At 44.4% G+C, this 21,825-nt stretch overlaps 1 protein-coding gene across 3 annotated transcripts in view; it reads left to right on the top strand.

Annotated features, from left to right (window-relative positions):
* Positions 1 to 21,825, top strand: part of KCND3 (potassium voltage-gated channel subfamily D member 3) — a 503,489-nt gene that overhangs the window by 449,867 nt on the left and 31,797 nt on the right. For all 3 annotated transcript variants that reach the window (XM_053246959.1, XM_053246962.1, XM_053246961.1), the window contains exon 4: positions 9,142 to 9,243. In XM_053246959.1, the coding sequence (XP_053102934.1) occupies positions 9,142 to 9,243 (102 nt within the window). The remainder of the gene's footprint in view (positions 1 to 9,141; positions 9,244 to 21,825) is intronic.

Genomic DNA, 21,825 nt, shown 5'->3' on the forward strand with positions numbered 1-21,825 from the left:
ATAATGAAACCATGAATAATTAGACCTTGAGTCTATGGGAATTGGTGGTTAGGTTCCTTAAGCCTAAAAAAGGTCCAAAAAAGAAGAATTAAAGAGCACAAGGCCTCCAGATCTCCATAAAGCCCCCCCCCCGCAACAGACAAATCCTCCAAATTTTTGAGATTTTTTCCCAAAAATGGTGGCTGGAAATGACACCAGAAGTCATTTCCAGACACCCAGAAACTGGGGATAGGATAATTTCCTTTATTTTATTATTAACCACACATAACAAGGTTGAGTCTATATTGCCTGAGCACAATATGTGAAACCCTGGGTGCTGGGACTGCAGATAATGAGGGCCACCTATAGATGTATTGCCACAGATAAAAACAACTGTATAAATTATACATGGGTCCTGCTCCTTATCTTCTCCTGATCTTGCTCTTTAGTATCTTCTAGTATAATTTCTAATCATGGTGGTCTACTAAGACATTCAAATCTAGGTTGAAAATCTTATAATAAAGTAAAGCACTTGTGCAAAATCCTATGGAATCTGGAGTTAGGGCTTAGAAATTTGATTGAGATCTGTGTTTTATTTTGAATGGTGTTCTCATCAAAGCCTACATCAAATGCTGTGATGAGTAGTGGCTGTTTTGGTGAAGAGACTTGTCGAAGCTGAGAGGTGGGTGGGTTGATTGGCTACACGTGCCTTGAAAAAAATAAAGTCTTTCTAAATGTCATCTTAAGGCAGTGACTCAGAAAGACTAATGCGACAGAACTTGCAACCCCTATTTCTGGATATCATTTTGGCACAGATGTTTCTCCTCTCCCAATCCCTAGAATGAGCACATCATGGTTGCAAGCCTGTAAATATGGTGTTAGTGTAGAAATGGCAGGGTGAGTTGCTAGGAGACTACATTGACATGAGCATTACAAATTCAGAAAGTAATTCATACAGAATGCTAAATGACAGATTCCACAGACACTTAAACGGTTGCATTTGGTGCACAATCACAACTGAAAATGTGGAAGCAGCCATTTAAGCAAGATTTGACACTAGGCATAGAGGTCATTCACACAATCTGAAAACTGTGTTCTACCCAGGTTTTGGAGCTGTGTGTGCTCCCAATTTTCGGTTGTGTGGAAGCAAGGCAGGAGGAAAACCTTGGTAGAAGTGACTGAGTGGAAGCAAGGTAGGAAGAAAAGCTACCCATGTTTTCCTTCTACCTTGCTTCTATGCAACTGAAAATTGGGAGTACACACAGCTCCAAAACCTGGGTAGTTTTTGATTGAGTGAATGACCTCATAATCTCCCTCTATGGTCAGATTTTGCCCTCATTCTTCTCTTCATAAGGAGTCAGTGAAGAAAATTAGCTTAATTGCTCGAGATTAGCTCAAGCCTGAATGCTTAAGGGGCCGAGTGTGCAATGGCCCCCACGCATCCACATGGAAGGTAGGGCTATTGCAAGACTGGCTAAAACTGTGTCGTCCACACAGTTGGGTTCCAGTACACTTCCTGAACACCGTTGGGTACCCAGAACATTTCATGAACTTAGTATTGGAGAACTGAAATCAGGTGTATAGTTAGGAGAAACCAGTAGGAAGACTTGGAGACAACATACAGGCTGCATTCGCACGTACCGTGGAACTGCAGTTGAATGGGCCTGTGGTTCCACAGACTACATTTGAATGTGGGCAACCTGGATTACACACAGCAATGAAACCAAGGGTTGAGATTTGGTACTCCAATCTGACCCTCAAGTTGTAGTGACTTCCATTGCCACAACCCAAAGTTCCATGCAGCCTGCAGCACATCCAAATTCAGAACTGCAGGCTGCTTCCCCTGGAATTGGAGTTGAAGGAGGATGCTCCACCCTCAACTCTGGTGTGATTGGCTATGCAGGCTGTCCTTCAGTAAAGAAGAAAGCCTACACAGCCAGATCCCCCTCCTCTTTACAGTCTCACTGACTGCAGAGAGACTGCTCTCCAGTACGTCTGAACTGAGACAAGAGAGTGGGGGAAGGGGCTGTGGAACCATGGGTCTATTGGAACCGCGGTTCCATATTATATGTGAATGCTGCCACAGTTTTGAAATCTGGCAGATAGAACTTGGAAGCTCCAGATAAGAACAAAGCACTTAAAAAAATAAGGTCTACTACAAGAAGCCACCTAATGGCATAGTGGGAAAATAGTTTGCCTAGTGAGCAAGAGGTTGCTGGTTCGAATCCTAGCTGGTATGTTTCCCAGACTATGGGAAACACCTATATCAGGCAGCAGCAATATAGGGAGATGCTGAAAGGCATCATCTCATACTGTGTGGGAGATGGCAATGGTAATCCCCCCCCCGCCCATATTCTACCAAAGAGAACCACCTGGCTCTGTGGTCGCCAGGAATCAACACCAACTCGACGGTGCAACTTTAATTTACTTTATTTGATGTGTTGATATCTCTTGAAGAATTGAAACAAAAAGTTCCCTTTCCAAATTACAAGTGTGAATTCCACAATGCAACACAAAAAGTCTGAATTGATTTGCATTTTTTATGCCCATGAAAGTCTAATTTTGAAATGACATTCAAATGCCATTGCAAACGTTGGACTTCTTAGCTAGATTTTGCATGCAAAAAACATGCGAACCCCAAACCAACTTTCATCTCCAGACCTCAGTTTTCTGGATGCAAAATGGTTTGGAGCACAGATTTAGTGCTGCTCTCTTGCTAAGACAATTGCCACCAAATATCCCTTATTCCAGCAGAATACCTTTATTAAATAATATTACCACCCCATGGATCATACCCATGCCCCTTCTTTGGGAACGCTCTGCCCAGCTTCCAGATTTCATTGTTTGATGGCACACCTTGCAACTCCACTCACAAAGCACTGCATATGACTGGCTTCCTTCTGGTCCCCTTCCCATAACTGAACTCCTACAGATCCATATCCAGGACATAACATTGGCTGGGAATTTGTGTGTGTACATTCAGGTTCAAAAGGTTAAACAATGCTTATTAATAGAGCGCCAGACACACTGATGCGTAAATGCTAATAATGCTTCTTGCCTCATTATGTGCACAAGGGTGCATGGTAGAGATTTACCTCTTTCTGCATTGAGGTTTTACTAAGCAAAGCAAATTAAAGAAAAGAACCATACAGAACCATTGCAAGCAGCACACTTCAGTGTAGTCTTTTTTGTTTTTGTTTTTGTTGCAGCTAACTATACAACGGTTGCCTTTTAAGACATTTCGGTAATTAAGACGGCAACCGAATGAAACATGTACTTGGGAGGACATCCCATTCACCTCAGCATGATTCGCTTCTGAGTAAAAGGCTGTAAAACAAATCAACCTCATCCCAAAGCATTGTGTTGGTATGGCATGCCAGATGACTATTGCCAGAAAACAGCAAGATAACAATCTCATAAAGTTTCTCTCGTGGATTGAGGTATAAGGCGGTTAAAAGATTAGGAAAAACAACATAGCACTGAAGCAAATTAGGACAACTTTAAACTTTCTTTGAAAACCACAGAGAGATATTCTAAACCTGATGCTTGCATTAGTCAATATGACTTAGTTCAGTCCTCTAACTACAAAAAGATTCCAGTGTTTAAAAGTTAAAAAAAACACCAAACAGCAGAACAAGGCCAGCTCATTTTATGAAATGAAACATAGGAACAGAAGAAGCTGCCATATACTGAGTCAGCCCATTGGTCTATCTAGCTCAGTATTGTCTTCACAGACTGGCAGCAACTTCTCCAAGGTTGCAGGCAGCAATATGTCTCAGCCCTAGCTTGGAGGTGCCAGGGAGGGAACTTGGAACCTAGATGCTCTTCCCAGAGCAGCTCCATTCCCTGAGGGGAATATCTTACAGTGCTCACACTTCTAGTCTCACATTCATAGGAACATAGGAAACTGCCATATACTGAGTCAGACCATTGGTCTATCTAGCTCAGTATTGTCTTCACAGACTGGCAGCAGCTTCTCCAAGGTGGCAGGCAGGAATCTCTCTCAGTCCTGTTTTGGAGAAGCCAGGGAGGGAACTTGGAACCTTCTGCTCTTCCCAGAGCAGCTCCATCCCCTAAGGGGAATATCTTACAGTGCTCACACTTCTAGTCTCTTCTAGTTCTAGTCCCTCTTCTGGTTGCATTCATATGCAACCAGGGCAGACCCTTCTTAGCTAAGCGGACAAGTCATGCTTACTTCCACAAGACCAACTCTCCTCTCTATAGGCATTGTGGTGAATTACCTTTTTGTTGCTGCAGAGCAATTTCTTACAGAGTATATATATTCTATAGGGGGGAAATAGAGGCTAAGGTGTAGCAGAATTCCCTCCCGGGTTCATAGTGAAGGATTGGGCACCAGCAATTGAGAGAAAACAGATTTTATTTGCTAGCAAAGACTCAGTGGGATAATTCCTGGAAAGCTGAGCTCCGATTACATTCCAGTTTCAGTATTTATACTCATTTTAATTACATTCAGTGGATACATTCCTCATTGGTTCGCATCACTTAATCGTCACTTTACAATTATTATAATTAGACAACATTCCTTTATTATAATTAAGCCTTTCTTCTTCTTTCTGCATATTGATAAGCAAACTATCTTACTCTTGTCCAGATGTGACCTTGAAGGTGCTAGTTTGCTCACTTCACTATCTACAGTTTCCAAACCAGGGCCTCTTGCCAGCATTCCACAGGAGACAGATTTATGACTTGTAGCAACTTACAATTAAAGCCATTTGGTAACACAGACCCTTTAACCATTTTTTAACCACAACCTGAGTTCTACCTCAAAGGTACAATATATCAAGGACAGGGAGTCAAGGAACCTATGTGGCTGAACCTTGCCCTGCAATCATTCAAGCATTCCCTTTGTATAATCATGCAAGTATTTAGGCACCCTTAGGCTTCAGAGCTCTCTGTGCATCCCAAGGAATTCCTATCAGCCTTAGCATAAGTATATACAGTAATCCATCGACCTACGAACTACTCGACATCCGATGTTTTCGAGTTACAAGCAACAAAAAAGACCGGAAGTAGTTGCCGGTTTAGATTCAGCTTACTCAACCTACGAATTTTTAGATGCGGTTTCCTCGACTTACGAATGTTTCCAGACTTCCGTGGTGCGCACTTAGACTTACGAAAATTTTGACCTCCAAACGTGCATTCGGAATGGATTAAATACGTAAGTCGAGGGACCACTGTACTTAGATGATATTAACTGTATCATGTTCCACCGTGACCTGTGGCTGGCCTAGTTTCACCCACGTTTGTTTGTTTGTAATATTTATATCCTGCCCCTCCAGTGCAATGCTTCTTGGGGCGGCTCACAAAAGTAATAATGAGTACTACTACCTATGTGCATTAAAGTGGTCTCGGAGCTATTCTGAGGTAGAGCCCCTCACACACGGCTGCAGTCATGTGGGAGCTGCTTTTGTAGAACTGGCTGTGGTTGTGTGTGAATAGTTCAGCTGCATAGGTGATTACCAGAGCTGGTATAGAGCTGGTCTTATGGTAGCAAGCATGAGTTGTCCCCTTTGCTAAGCTGGGTCTGCCCTGGTTTGCATCTGGAGACTACATGTGAACACTGTAAGATATTCCCCTTAGAGGATGGGGGCCGCTCAGGGAAGAGCATCTGCATGCTTGCATGCAGAAGGTTCCAAGTGCCCTCCCTGGCATCTCCAAGCTAGGGCTGAGAGAGATTCCTGCCTGCAGCCTTGGAGAAGCCGCTGCCAGTCTGTATTGACAATACTGAGCTAGATAGACCAATGGTCTGACTCAGTATATGGCAGCCTCCTATGTGGGGGAAATCATGGGTCTTTCCCATGTGATCAGCACCCTCAAGAAAACCCTGCCAGACCCACTCTCAAGCATAGTTCCCAACCACATGGGAACACATCAGCAAAAAGCAAGTCTTGTGCAACTGACTGTGGCTGCACGAGAAGGACACCTGAGTGGAACAGGTATGTTGAGTCACTCAGACCAGCTTCTGGTTTTGTCTCACTTTCTCTCATACCCACTGATGCATTCACACAAACAAGTGTATATTTTCAGTTGTCCTAACAGCTTCCTGATGCAGAGAACTCTAAGAAAATTGAACCAATCCGCCTGTTACAATGGAAACCCGACTGCTAGGGGGTGGATGGCTGAACAGCCTACATGACACTGTACTGAACTCCAGTAGGTGGTCTATGGAAATGAGTCAGAGTGCAACCCACAGCCTCATTATGCTACGTGCAAATGAGCTGAGCGGCTTTGTTTGAGCCAGCATGCGAGGAAGATTATTTTGAAGCAAGGAGAGATGAACTAAAGGTTTTTATTAACACTGCATGTGCAGTTTAACAGTCAAGTTTCATAGTATACACAGTCCTCACACCATGTAAACTGAACAAATTGAAATGGCAAGGGACAGATAAGAGGGACACGCATAGGAAATGAAACACAAACAGAAAACTAGGGTGAAAGCTTCTAACCTAGCTCCTTGACTTTGCTGGTTTTATTTTTACGGGGAATTATTAATGTACAGGAACATTACAAACATGATCAGCCTCCAACACATTCAAGTGATGCACTCTGTTCTACCAGCTCCACATTCTACCCTCACTCTGCCTCTGATGTAGATCAGGCCTCAGTGGCAGGATGAAAGCTTTTAAGGCTATTCTCATGACCAGGTAGGGTTGGTTGTGAGAATGGTTGGGATCAGTCCAGATCACCAGGTGCCCGGGGGTTTGTACCATCCAGTTATGTGGGCACAAGGGCTGCTGGCCATTAAGCAGCCATTAAAACTATAGAAGCTGGAGGAAGGAGTGACCCAGCCTCAGGAATCTCTACAATGCACCATGCTGCTCACATGGTGCATTGTGGAATATCTGGAGGCTGGGTGTCCTTCCCCTGGGCTCTGGATTGGTGTGCCGCACACTGCAGCACAGATTGTGTGGGCGCACAAGCAGCAATGCCCAGAGCAGAAAGGATCATGTGGGGAGAAAGGTAGGTTGGATCCTGCCTCCCCCCCCATCATTCCCCAACCCAAATGATCATGTGAATGACATTGTTTGCTTTAGCTCTGAGTCCCACTTAAAAGATCTCTGGTTGCACAGCTGTGGAAAACTTCTTCTGAAACACTGCAGGTCATTATGGACAGTACTGTGCTAGATTGAGCATTGGTCTGACTTAATACAAGGCAGCTCCTAATAACAAAATAATGAACATTCCCTTGTTTCTCATTATGACAATTACTATGTGGATTATTAGCATTGCTCATTTTTTCCACAGAGCTCCAATAAACATAAACATCTCACTCTGGAGTGAATCATGGGGGGAAATCTATTGCAGTTAATATCCATTTTATTCAATTTTCCCATAATATTTTGATTTTTAGTGGGCGGGGGGATGACCTCTTCAGGCTACAGAGAGAGCATTTTGCCCGCAATCAGCAAAGATAGATGCTTTGTAACCTTGGAAACACTGGTAGAGTTTGTGTGCCAAAAAGGTAGTGCTGAATTTGAAATGTTATGTTTCACTGTCAGGGATACTGAAAGTACACTTAAATACAGTTTAACTTCTCTTCCATTAAACCACTGGATGGGTTTCAGGAACAATCAGAGCTTAACATGCACAGGGAAAAGGAGAGCGATCCTTTCAGGAGGAGTTCTGAAATAAACAAAATATTAAAAACATATGCAATTCGGACCAAAAATGCAGGTACAAAGTCATGTTGGTCCATTTGCGGGGGGGGGGGGCGTCTAAAGAACAGCAGTACAATAATACCTGCCTTAGGATTGGAAGCCACAAAAAGTGTGGTAGCTTTCCAGTTTCACAGAAATCTTCCTCAGGCAAGATGTTCTGCTGAGAGTTAAACTAGATGTAATGTAGAAACTCTGTGGCCAACATTCTAACCAATTTTGCATGAATGTAACTAAAAGATGCAAATAGATACACACCTGCTTTTGCAGTGCAGGCACTCATACACGAGGGACCATTTGGGCTGATCTCTCCTTCCCCAGAAACATTGTTTTTGCACAACTCTCAAGAGCATACGTGCAATCTCAGCAGGTTGCACAAAGTGAATTTTGAGGGAAGGGGAGATGTGTGAAAAATCACTTCCCACACACTGCAGAAGCAGAAATGGTTCCACTGCACATGTGCTTCTTTTGACTGACATTTGCACAGCGTTGGTTAGGATGCTGGCCCATGTTTTGAGTTCCCAGTGTTGTTGTTGTTACCTCAAAGCAGCTGCAGTGGGGCCCTGGTTTAGATTGTGGGCCCTTTGGGGACAGGAAGCCTAATTTGTAAACTGCTTTGGGGACTTTTGCTGAAATGTGGTATATAAATATTCATTGTATTCATATTCATATCTATATGGTTTAGGGCTATGGCATGAGCCCTCATGTTCCAGAGATGACTTAACCAGCCCCATTAGCTGGTTAAGTGATTAGCTGTGGAGGTGGAAACTATTGTGCCCATAAATTTTGGCAGCTAATGACAGCTTGCACGAGGTGGTTTGTCAGGTCAAAGGGCTTAGGACCCTCTTTCCTATACCATGGTCCTGATCCAAACTGTCCCTCACAGCTGCTTGGGGCATACAAAAAAGTTGCAAGTTCTAAACAGTTCTTGTGTCATGTTTGGCCCATAGAAGATGGGAGCGGGAGAGAAAAAGACCCTGGCCGACATGATGTGCATTCCCTCATTGCTGGAAGGAGGGTTGTAGGTCAGCAAGAAGTCTTCAGCATCTCTGCACTGAAAGTTTCTTTGTGTAGCAGACCAGGCATAGAGGGGATGGTGGGTGGGTGAGGGGGTTCTCCATTGTATACATCTGTTCCTGAAGGCTGTGTGACCCAGAAGAACAGATTTATACAATAAAGGGCTTTGCGGGGAAAGGGCAAGACATGAAAATCACTCCCATTTTCCTCTCTGTACCCGGGCCACTGCAGATTATGAAAAATTACAAATATTTCTTTTTTGAAAAATTTAACACAACTTTCATTTTTTAAAAAAACAAAAATATGTTAGAAGCAAGCTTTTAAAAATATTTAGGAAATAATAGAACTAATATGTGAAGAATATATCTGCTCTGAAGCCTTAAAAATTTAAAAATCTTTCTTGGGCTGCACCAAAACGAAGTTGAGGATGGACTGGAGACTAAAAAGGACTTCTTGCTTCCTTTCACAGAAAGCCCGGCTGGCCAGGATCCGTGTGGCCAAGACAGGCAGTTCCAATGCCTACCTTTACAGCAAGCGCAATGGCCTTCTTAATGAAGCACTGGAGTTGACGGTAAGTGTGGGGGAAACAAACCCTTTCGGGAAATGCTGAATGTATCTCCACCTCTTGTTCCCCTTGTCGTTCCCTGTAGTCGTTCCCTGTGTCAGCTTCATAGGCAGAGCTCTGCTATAATTACACTGTAATTTTACTGTATGTGCTAAATGTAGATAGCAGGAGTACATTTGCAAAAGGAAGAGATTTCAGAGGAAGCATCTTGGACTCTTTCTTGAAAGTACAGAAATAATTTAGCCCTCTAGCAATGACAGAAAGGCAAAGTACTTCAATGAGCCAAATTCTTCACTGGCACCCACAAGACATCATTCTCAATGGAACTATACTGGCATGAATGTCAATGGAATAAGGTTAGAGCCCTTATTCATGAATGGTTCCTCCATTAGGCTTAAATAAGGCATTATCTTAGGTTAAAGATAATACCTTAATTAAGATTAGGTTATTGAGAAGCATAAAATCAGTTCAGCAATGGAACAGGTTGCCTAGGAAGGTAGCTGAAGTGTGTGCATGTGAACATGTGCACATTTAAAGTTTATCCAGGCACCTGTCAGGGATACTTTAGGTATTGCAAATCCAGTGCTTGGACATGGGTCTGAACTAGATTACTGATAATCCATTGAGTCATATGAACTCTAGGAAGCATTCAGCATACCAGAAATGTATCCTGACCAAGAATGCTCATAATAGAATATAATGTATAAAGAATGTGCAATTTGATTCACTTGCAAATCAATTCGCACCTAATTGGGGGTAATTCGTGGATTCAGCCACGAATTGAGTCGCCCCTTAAATGAAGGGACTGATTTGAGGTCAAATAGAATCAGCCTCGATTCAACATGAATCTATCTGTCTGATCCGTGCGGCCATTTTGGCAGGCGTTCTCCCCTTTCTGATTGGTTTTCTGGCACTGGCTTCAGATTGGCTTGAGATCTCCTTCTTCCTTGACTTGTTGTCATTCAAATCAAGTGTTGGCATGAGTAACTGTGCCCCCATTGGCTGGGGGGGGGGAGGGAGGATGGAGGGGGAACACTTTTGAAGGAAATTTCAAAATGTATTCAAAGGGACTGGGAGGCAGAGAGAGAACCCTTATGCAAGAAGAGGATACATCAGGAAGAAAGAAGATTTGATTTTGTCGTTTTCTTTTCTCAGCACTGAATGAGGCTATTCACATGCGTGAAGGAAACTGGGCTAAGGGAGCCCAGCCCACTTTCCCCTCTGTGTGTGTGAGAACAGCTGGGAGCTGTGCGGCTCCTGCCTAATCCCACCCCCCACCCCCCAACCATTTAAACAAGCTTAGTGGAGCGAGCACTCCGCTAACTCTATTTTGGTGATTGTGACCCACTCTCCCCACAGAACCCTATAAGGCTCTACACACCAATTGTGTGTAGAGTCTCAATATATTATTGACTGTTTTGCTGGATCTCAGATGACAAAGATGACAAAAAAGATGACAAAAAAGGAGGGCATTTAAAAATGTATTCTAAGGGACTGGGAGGCAGAGAGAGCCTTTACAGCAGGAGAGGCAAGGAGGTTTGATTTTGTGGTTTTCTTTTCTTAGCACTGAGTATAATGTTGTCCTACCTATTGCTGCTATAGCTATCTGGTTTTGCTGGATTTCAGATTGGCAAAGGCAGAATTTGGGTGCCTGCCTGCCCATCTTCCTTGAGCTGTGGTTTGGTCTGGTTGTGAGATGGTGCTGTGGCGAGAAATGGACAGTGGCAGTTCAGCTCCATGTGTCTCTGTATAATATTTCTTGGTGATTGAGCTCCATGTTGGGCCTTGAGAGTAACTTGTACTTCATTCATTGCTCTGGTCTGCTCTGCAATCTGCATTCTGCATTGCAAGGTATACTAACTCAGTCAAAATGTGGCGCTCTCTCTCTCACACACTCTCTCTCTCTCTCACACACACACACACACACACACACACAAACACACACAGAGAGTATCTCAGTAGCTGTTTCATTTTTAATGACAAAACATTTGGAGGCTAATCTTAGCAACATGCGAAAGAAGAAAAGTCTGAAGTTCATCAGATTTCTCGGCAGACTCAGCTTCAATGAGAAGCAGTTATTATATTAAGCTTGATCAAGACCAGAGCAGGTATTAACACATTGCATGGATTTCATTCTAAATAAATCAGCCCTCATTCAGGGAGAGATTGCCTAATTGAGCTGCAGGAGTCACCTAATGTGCAGCTCATGCATCTTTACTTCCTAATCTGAATGGTACATGCTCCTGCACGTGGGCCTCATTAAGAGAAATGCTTGCAGTAGCAAGCATATGCCTGTTAGCAAGCATCACAGACTGAAGCTGTGAACAAGAAAACATGTGATTGGAAGTTTAGTTTTTTTTTTTAAATCAAGAATGTAGGACCAGACTACAGTCACTATGAAGAGGCCACTGAAAATTCCTGCGGTGAATGACCCAAGCTGTAAAACATTGTAACAAGCTTGGGTTTAGAATTATGGAAGTAGCTGGCCAACTCTTTTATATGCGGTATAGATTAGGCTTGTGCCCGAAACGTTTTGGAGGCCATTGTAAAGGCCTCCAAAATGTTTCGGCGCTGGGGCGGGATTCGGTGCTTCGGCACTGGCGGGGGTAGTACTTTAAGGGCGGGGGAGGGTATACTCACCCCCCCCCCGCGTTTCCCCTGCCAGCGCTCTGCAAATTTGAAGCCCCTCAGGGCGGCAGCGTTCCTCCCTGCTGCCCTGTTCCCCCCATTGGGTGGCTGCCCCTGTTCCCCCAGACGGGTGGGCGTGCACACACGATGGGCGCACACGCGCTCTCAACTTCCGGCCACTTCCGGCCAACGGGGGAAACAGGGCAGCAGGGAGGAACGCTGCCGCCCCGAGGGGCTTCAAATTTGCAGAGCGCTGGCGGGGGAAACGCGGTGGGGGGGTTGAGTACACCCTCCCCCGCCCTTAAAGTACTACCCCTACCAGTGCTGAAGACCATTCGGGCACATCCCTAGTATAGATGTGCAAGTCATTTCTATTGGAATCTATTCAAGTTTGAATCGGGATGATTCAGGTGATTCAAGCTTGAATCAAATCACCCCTAAAATGAAGAACTAGATTCAAAGTTGAATCAAATCACCCCCAATTCAAGCTCAAATCCATTCAAGTGATTTGAGATGTGGTCCTCATTTTGTCTCCGTGTTTTCCCCTTGCTAATTGGTTTTCTGGCACTGACTTGTTTGGAGATCTCCTTGCTTCTTGGTTGGACTATTGACCTTCAAATCAAGTGTTAGCATGAGCAACTGTGCCCCCATTGGCTGGGGGGAAGGAGCAGGGAGGGGAAAGGACAAAGCAGGAATTTCCAAAGTGTATTTAAGGAGCTACTTGAAGACAGAGACCCAAAGAGCCATTTGTGCCTTAGGAGAAAAGGATCAGAGACAGACTGCAGCAGCACAGACAGGAGAGCAGAGACTGGTGGTGTTGGTTTTCTGGGCCTGCATACACGTCTGCCTATCCCAGTGAGGAGAGAGAGAGAGAGAGAGAGAGAGAGAGAGAGAGAGAGAGAGAGAGCCTGCTGGGCTTATAAAGTAGGAACCATACAATTTACTGTCAGAAGGCACATGTCCCAGCCTGACCAGTGTCTGACTTGGTTGAAAGCCTGGGCAGTGGCAGCAATCTGAAACACTGTGTGGTGCTGTACTGGGCACTACCATCTTCTTCTTCTTCTTTTTACGCAAGGGTACACTGTTGCTGTTAACCAGCTGCTGAAGGCTCTCCTCTTACCCTTTTGTTTGTCCCTCTCTGCCTCGCTCCCCACCCTCAAATTTTTTTATCCTTTTCATTAGCAGTGCCAACAACAGCTGTTATTTTCTTCTAATTTTCTTTTAAAAAAAACAGCAGCCCCAGGGCTTGAATTAGGTGCTGGATGCTTGGGATTTTTTCCCCTGTGTCTCCCGCCCCACTTCTAATTGATTGTAGCTAGTCCTAATAGCTTTATTAAGTGGGGTGCTGTGCATATTTATTTATTTTATTTTGCAGCCCTGCCATCTTTGCTGCTGCTGCCTGTGTGCTCCCTGGTGGATTAATTTTGGGTTTCTGTAGGCTGATGTGTGATGCCCAGCCTGCCAGGCTCCCTCTGTTTCCCTTTATTCGGCGGCGGGGGGGGGGGGAGTTGTTTTGATGGTTTGGGTGTCAGTAGCCCACCTGCTGGTACCTCTTCCCCCCCGTCCGCCCAGCTGTTTAAATCCCAGTGTCTGCTCTGACCAAAGTAACTGCAAGAGCAACACCTGGCAGACTCCAGCCAAAGATGCCAGAACAGAAGCCTCCAGCAGAAGACACCAGAAGGTGAGAGGCCTTGGTCAGGTTACTAGAACTTAGAGTTCTTTAAATTGGGCCTAGTTTTGGGAAGTGGGGTTTGGCCAGTGGCAGGACTATAGGACAGGATGAGCCTGGCCCCACAGTGCATCTGCCTGCAGTGACTGAGGTAGAAGTGGGGGGGCGGTTCCTCTCCTGTCAGGGAAGAAGGTCTTCCTGTGACAGTGGTGGAGGAGGTGTTGTCAGCTGCTAGCCCAGCCAGACCGCTCACTCCATCCTCCCCAATCCCCATTGGCAGTGCGACCCACACCCCTCATCTGAGACTGAAGAGGAGCAGGCAGGAAGCAAGCAATTCCGGTTGTTCCTGGACCTTCTCAGCCCCTGAAAGAGAGCAATAGTGGTGGCGGCGGCCCCCAGAATGAACCAGAAGCCCCAGTACCACCACTACCAAAACGATCCCAATAGCAGCATGCTGTGGGACCACTTTGAGCTCTGCCATGGTGACCCACACCATTTTTTCAGTCACCAATGCAGAACACAGGTCAGCAGGGATAAGGACTCTAAGCATCTTGGGATGGCAGGGATGCTGCAGCATCTGCGACAGCATCACCCGGGGGTACCTGCTGGCAGCAATAGGCCTGCTGTGTCCTCAGTTAGCAACAAGACAGTGCTCCTGCTCCCAAGCAGAGGAAGTTACCGGCACAGTGGGTGTAGTCAGTGTGCAAGTGGTCTGGTAGCCCAGAGGGCCATTGGGGGGGATGATGGCTTTGGATGACCAGCCATTCCAGGTGGTGGAGAATGCCAGCTTCCACCAGCTGCACCAACTGCTTGCACCCAACTACAGCAGGCATGTGGTGCCCTCCCTGTACTGGGCATGCAGGGAGCCTGACACCAGTGTGCACTTCACTGCGGATCTGTGGACCAGTCACAGTGGGAGGAGCACTGCTTTCCTGTCCCTCACAGCACACTGGTGGGGGCAGAAGAGTGAGGGGACATCCGCTGCTGGTGGTGTGGCCAGCCCCTCTCATGCAGTGAAACACAGGTGGGCTGTGCCTCATGTGGAGGTGCTGGACCATATGGCAGGTGAGTTGTTGGTGGCCATGAATCACAGGTGGGGGAATGTCTGTCTGGGCAGCCAAACCTTCACCAAGGGTTCATGGTCACCAACAATGCTGCCAACATAACTACGGTAGGCTAGCCAAGCAGGCTCAGTTTGTGTCCATCTGTTGTGTGGTGCACACTCTGAAACTGGTCATGCAGGGTGCACTTGGTGCTACTAAGGCTGCAGCCAGGCAAGACATCCCCGCTGCAGATGCTGGGCACCATCCTGCTGCTGCCATGGCTGCTCTTTTAGAGAGCTGCCACAAGATAACAGCTCTCTTCCACTGGAGCAAAAAGGGTAGGCAGATTAAAAGAAAAACATATGGCTCTTAGTCGCCAGGAGTCGACACTGACTCAATGGCACAACTTTACTTTACTTTAAACATAGGCTAAAAAAACAATAAACAGGCTAACAGCCCCGTGTTGCTTTTGTTTAATCACATTCAATACATTTGACTTTGATTTGCATGGTTTAATCTGCAAAGAGAGGGATAACCTATCCATTTGAATTCAGGACAGCAAGTGGAGCAAACAAACACTGTGACTCCACCCTCTAGCCAGTACTGTACATACATACATTCAAAGAGAGAATGCATGCCCCATACAAATAACTGAGACAGTGTCTATGGAAAAATCCCAACATTCCCCTTCTCATTGTCTTGTTCTTGAATTCTGAGTCCCACGTTTTGTTTTACGATGTGATGCAATTTTTTCCTTTCCCAATTGCAGCTATGTATCTGTCAATAAATCTGGCATGCCTTCAGTTTTTTGCCAGTCTGTAGATTCTAGCATTTTCTCCTCTCTGGCTGCCAGTGACAATCTTTTTAGGTGGAATTAACTCTGCTTGAGCGTCTCACTTCTTTTCCCATCTCAGCCTCTCCTTCTTGATTGAAACTCTCTGGTTCTGTCTCAATCTCCCCTTCATACTTCTAGACCAGGGATTCTCAAACTTGGGTCCTCAGGTGTTATTGGACTTCAACTCCCATAATCCCCAGCCTCAGTGGCCTTTGGTTGGGGATTATGGGAGTTGAAGTCCAATAACACCTGAGGACCCAAGTTTGAGAATCACTGTTCTAGACATTTCAATCAAAGTTCTGTTATTTCTCTCTGTCACTCCATTTTTCTCTGGAGTATAAGGTATTGTTCTCTCATGTTTAATTCCTTGTTATTTTAAGTATTGCTCAATATACTTCCCAGTATATTCCCCACCATTATCAGTGTGCAAGGTCTTAGGTTTTCTGTCAAACCTGTTGCTTACTCTAGCCATATTTTCTTTAAGTTTTGGCAACATCTTGTTTTTCTCTTTGAATAAGTAAGATTAAGTATAGTGGAAAAAACCAACTATGAATATCAGGAAATAGATACTCTTTCCTGGTGTCTTTATTGGAAAGGGCCCACAAATATCACTGTGAATCAAATCCAAAACCCCATTGGATTGCCTTCCTGTAGTTTATGAATATGTGCCTCTTGTTGCATTTGTTTTAACACATTCAGTGCATTTGACTTCAGATTTGCGTGGTTTAATCTGTAGGTTTTTTACCAATTGTGCTTTTGCTAGTTTTGAAATGCATTCCTTGCTTAGATGTCCAAATTGGCAATGCCATAAACTTGTGCAATCTTTGTGTGCGCACTCACATGCAGCACTAGCTTTTTCTCTTTTGCAATCTATTTCATACAGTTCACCATCTTTCAACATGCTTTCATCAGAAGTTTACCTCCTTTGAAAATAAAGACATGGCCCCTTCTGAAACTCTACATCCATGCCTTGTAGCTGTTTTTACACTCATTAAACTCTTTTGCAAACTTGGAATATAGTATAATCCTGGAGTACACACTTCATTCACTCTATTTGCACCAAAATTACATTTTAGATAAACTGTCCCTTTTTCTTCTGCAAAAATGTGCTGCCCATTAGCAGAGTGTATAGGACTCAAGTGCATGCAAGCTACCAAGAGGGTCAGGTTGGGGATGGGGCTATAACTTGGTGGTAGGGTAGAGCATGTACTTTGCATGCAGAAGGTCCCAAGTTCAATCCTTGGCCATGTTCCCTCTAAGGTGTGAGCATGTACATGTGCTCGCAGGTTTTTTGATGTCCACTCAGTTGGTTTTGGATGCTGCTGGGTTGGAATGGGGAGGGCCCCATTCCGGATGCATGTGCACACACACTGCCTTGATGCTGCTCATAACAGAACTCATTGCACACAGAGATGGAAAAAAATAGAGAGAACACTGATCCCTGGATCTGTAAATGGAGCTGGGAAAGAATCCTGTCTGAAACTTTCGAGAGCTGCTGCCAGTCAGTGCAGACAACACTGAGTTAGATGGTCTGCCTCAACAGAAGTTAGCTTCCTAGGTTCCTATGGCAATATGAACCACCCTATATCCACCTGGTTAGATGGTGGTCTTGTAGTAACAAGCATGACTTGTCCCCTTAGCTAAGCAGGGGCAACCCTGGTTACATATGAATGGGAGACTACATGTGTGAACAATGTAAGATATTCCCCGTAAGGAATGGAGGCACTCTGGGAAGAGCAGAAGGTTCCAAGTTCCCTCCCTGGCATCTCCAAGATAGAGCTGAGAGACATTCCTGCCTGCAACCTTGGAGAAGCTGCTGCCAGTCTGTGAAGACAATACTGAGCTGGATGGACCTATGGTCTGACTCAGTATATGGCAGTTTCCTATGTCCCCATGACTGTTATGTTCCATGCTTATCTCAGAGAAATCTTGCATATTATTGAAGAAATGTGAAGTAGCTCTACTATCCTTTAATCATTCACACATCTCTCTTGCTGTATTTTTACCTTTTTAATGAAAGATTCACTGATCACTTACAGTCAGAGATATGTGTTCCAAAGCTTGCTTGTTTACAGAATCCCATCTTGTTTTTTCTCTTCATTCTCTGTTGGTCTTTGTTCTTCCAGAACACAAGATAGTCCAAGTGTATTCAGCAATATCATCACTCTGCAGGACAAACTTCTCTAGTTTGTTTCATTGAGCAGTTCAACAGTGGGATGCCTCTCCACAGATGCAAAAATAGTCATCTTGTCTAGCTTTCTTGCCTACAAAGAGTTTTTGAAGGCAATAACTTATTTGACTCACAACTTATTGCTTCACATCTGGGCCCTAACCTAATGTTGAAGAGAAATTACTTATCCTTTATAAGTAATTGAGCAGGAAGCCAACTTTAACTGAGAAACAAGTAGGGATATGTGAAACGTTTTGGGTACAGAACGATCTGTACCCGAAACAGTGAATTTAGGGTGATTCAGATCCGAACCGAATCACCCCCGAAGAGCCCTGAAAAATTTCGGATCCGAAACGAATCACCCGTTTTGGATCCAAAATATTCGGATGTTTCGGACCTCCATTTTGTGTCCAATAAATGCCTTCTCCCCCCCCCCCCATTTTGAGCAATGACGTCTATTTGAATTTCCTGCCTTTTTGCCTCCCATTGACTTCATTGTAAAAAGGTCTGATGTGACATCTGCTCGAATTTCGGGTCCCAGGGGCAAAATACTGGGGTGGGTTGGTAGTGCCTAATGGATGGAGGCTACCACCCCAATTGCAGAGGGATTGGGCAAAGGGATTGGGCAAAGGGCTGATTTTTGGTGAATTTTTGAAGTTTTAGTGTCTTTGGGGCAGATTGAGGGCATAACGTGGGATCTGGGCAAAAAGAGTGGTGTGGTGTGGTAGTGCCTAATGGGTGGAGGCTACCACCCCAATTGCAGAGTGATTGGGCAGAGGGCTGATTTTTGGTGAATTGTTGAAGTTTACGTTTAAGGTTAAACCTTTACGGTTTCCCCCCATTAGGTATAATGGAGGGTGTATCGCTTCACGTCGGGGGGAAAGGGGTGGCCTAGAGTGGTGTGGGGTTGGTGGTAGTGCCAGGTAGGGGCAAGGAAGCTACCTGAATTTTTTCAAAGGATTTGGGCAGAGGGCTGATTTTTAGTGAATTGTTGAAGTTTACGCGTCTTTAAGGTTTTCCCTGGAGAGATCGGAAGCCAGTGACAGAAAACCAATCTGCAATGGAAAAACAGGCCTCCAAAATGGCACTGGAAACATTGAGATATTTTGAATTGAAACAGGTTTGTTTTGTTCTGAGCTTGAAACAGGCCCTTTATTTAAAGGACATTTTGTTTTGAGCTCAGAACTCTCGGAATGGCCCATATCAAGTCTAACATTTTGCACAGCCCAACTTTGCATGCAGAAGTTCAATCCCTGGCATTTCCAGGTAGAGCTGGGAAACTCCTGCTTGAAACCTTGGAGGGCTGCTGCCAATCAGTGTTGACAGAACTGAACCAGATGGACATAAGAACAGCCCTACAGGATCAGGTTCAAGGCCTATCTAGTCCAGCATCCTGAGGGCATGCCCTTTCTCCTGCTGTTGCTCCCCTACAACTGGTATTTAGAGGCATCTTGCCTCTTGGGTTGGAGTTGGCCTACAGTCTGACTCGGTATACACTTCCTGTATTCCTGTGTTGGTAGTCCTAATTCTGGCAGCCAATAAGGCAATCATCACAATAAGCAGATCTAGGGTTTGATTTCCCTTGTATGCAGAAATGCAGTTAGTGAGAGCATTCACTGGTGGGGTGTAATTGTGTCTTCTCAGACGAGTAAGTGACCACATCTGACCCTGGTTTTCTATTTATTCATTTCCCATTCTATTGCAGGCAATTGCCTTGTTAGATGCAGGTGCCAGTGACACCCCCTGGAAGGAGTGTTAAAAGTATTGAGCAGATTGCATTTACTTTTTTAAAAGATATCCTAGAAACAAAGATTGCTAGCAACACATAATGAATTCTTTGAACATGGCACTGTATTGTTGACTCGTGACTTGGCTCAGACTCCAAGTGCCTGCTCAGTCAAGTTAATAAGATTCTATGATTTAACTACACAGCCACAGAAAAGATGCTACAGAAATCTAAATCATACCCAAGATTGCTTGCCTTGCATGGCAACCTTCACGGCAGCTTGGAACAGCTGTGCAGAACTTACTGGATTTTCTTCTCTAGCCTTTTACTTTACAATATGATTTCTTTGTTGCTAAATGCTCTCCACCAAGATATCTTGCCAAATAGATAAAATCCAGAGCTGGGTAGTATCTAATTGTCTCCCCAAAATTGGGGAATAGAATATTTAATGAGGCTTTGCAGATGTTGCTGACGTTCCAAACTCAGTTGGTTAACAATAGCAACAAATGAGTGGGCTCCCCTCCCCTCCCCCATTAGGTTGCTGAAATAAAGAATGATTTGCTTGTTTGTTTATAAATAATATAATTATATATTACTTATTTTATTAACAGGGGATTATGTATCGCCTATCTGAGCAAAGAGACACATTTTAAAGAGGTGATTCTCTTATATTAAGGAGAGAGGACCTGCCTCTATCCAAACCCAGCACAGCATCCTTCCAGTTGTTCTGACTGGTGCATCTCTTATGTTCCATTTTAGATTATGAGCCCTTTTCGGACAAGGAAGCATCTTGTTTATTATTTGTCTATGTGAACGGCTTTGAGTCCTCTGATGAAAAGCGCTGTATAAATATTCATTGTTTGTAGTAGTATACTGTTAAATGTATATACCACTTTTCATTAACAATAATCCCAAGGCCGTTCTCTACATATTAAAAACAATAAGAACTATTTTAAAAGTTTTTAAAGCCAAATAAAACAGTAAAAATGAATATTTGAAGGGTAGCAGGTGAGTTTTTGTGTAAAACGATTGTGAGCCCAGTTCAGCTACTAAAAAATCCTGAGCTGAGCACATGCTCCGAAACATCCTCCTCCCAAATTCCACATCTGCCTTGCTAAGCCACTCTTTTGCATCTGCCTCCAGCTGGTGGACCTCAGGATTCTAAGAAAAAACAAAGTAGATCCCATAAGCCCCAAGTTTGTCCACTCTTGGGATAAATCAAAACATTCACCTATGAGAGCAACAGTTGGCATAAATTTAGCAAAGAAATCCTCCACTGTTGTGGTTTTCTTTCTGTCTTGCATACAAACCAAATACTGCAAAATTCTCTTAGCTTTCATGGTAAAGGTTTGCATATTTCATCTTTGATTCTCTCATCCTGCATTTTGCTCCTATTGTTCATGCTGAAAAAGAGAGACATTATTTGTATTCATCATGTTGCCCTTACACTTACTCCCTTTGAGCTCTTGTTTTGTTTTGTTTTGTTGTCAAACTGTGCTGCAGTCTGCAGCCCCCTCCAGTGGAAACTGTGATTTGATTATTTGTCCAGAAATCACAAAATCATAAGGTATGTCTACTCACCACATTCTTAAATTAGTTTAACAGTCATTCCCTCTTTCCACCCACCCAGCCCACTCCCTACATACATTCCTAGGGACTATAGTTCTTTGACTGAATATAGCTAGGGATCTCCAACTAGACATGAATGAAGGTAATCTCTACCCAGTGCCTGACATGATCCGCAGCCATTACAGAGATGGAGGGAGGTGCAGGGATGCTTCTGTAGAGTTCTAAGCAGCAAAGATGTTGCTACTGATGCACAGGTTAAAAAGCAGCATCCCCGCTAGACTTGTAGAATAATATTCTCCGATACATTCAATAGAATGGGTAGAATAATTCTCCGAAATATTATATCCTATGCTAAATAATGCAGGAGAATATCCTTTTACAAGTCTAAATTCCCCACAGTTTCCCCCATTCGGCACAATTCTTTCACACCCATGCACTGGCAGCAGCATCTGCATTACACAGGAATTCTCAGCCGCACCCCCTCATCTCCCTCCATTTCCATAATGGCTGCAAACCATATCAGCCACTGTTTTTGTTTTATCTTCTTTTCTCTGGGATGGGTGGGGAAGGGAGCAGAAGAGAATGATCATTAAAATGATCTCCTATTCATCATTTCTCCCCTTTCAGATTCCACATACAGGAATAATTTGCATATCCATAGCAGAGTGGCCCATGGTACAAGCAGACCCTCTAGAACAGGGATTCTCAACATTGGGTCCCCAGATGTTATTGGACTTCAACTCCCAGAATCCCCAACCAAAGGCCATTGGGGCTGGGGATTATGGGAGTTGAAGTCCAAAAACATCTGGGGACCCAACATTGAGAACCCCTGCTCTAGAATACCTAAAGGAGCATACTCAGGAATAAAACAAAGGCTGACATCTTGACTTAGCTTTTGTGGACCCACAAGATGTGTCCATGCTGCGGGGAGCTTCCCCAGCTGCAGGG

This window comes from Hemicordylus capensis, chromosome 4 (assembly GCF_027244095.1).
Source record: "Hemicordylus capensis ecotype Gifberg chromosome 4, rHemCap1.1.pri, whole genome shotgun sequence".
Lineage (NCBI taxonomy): Eukaryota > Metazoa > Chordata > Lepidosauria > Squamata > Cordylidae > Hemicordylus > Hemicordylus capensis.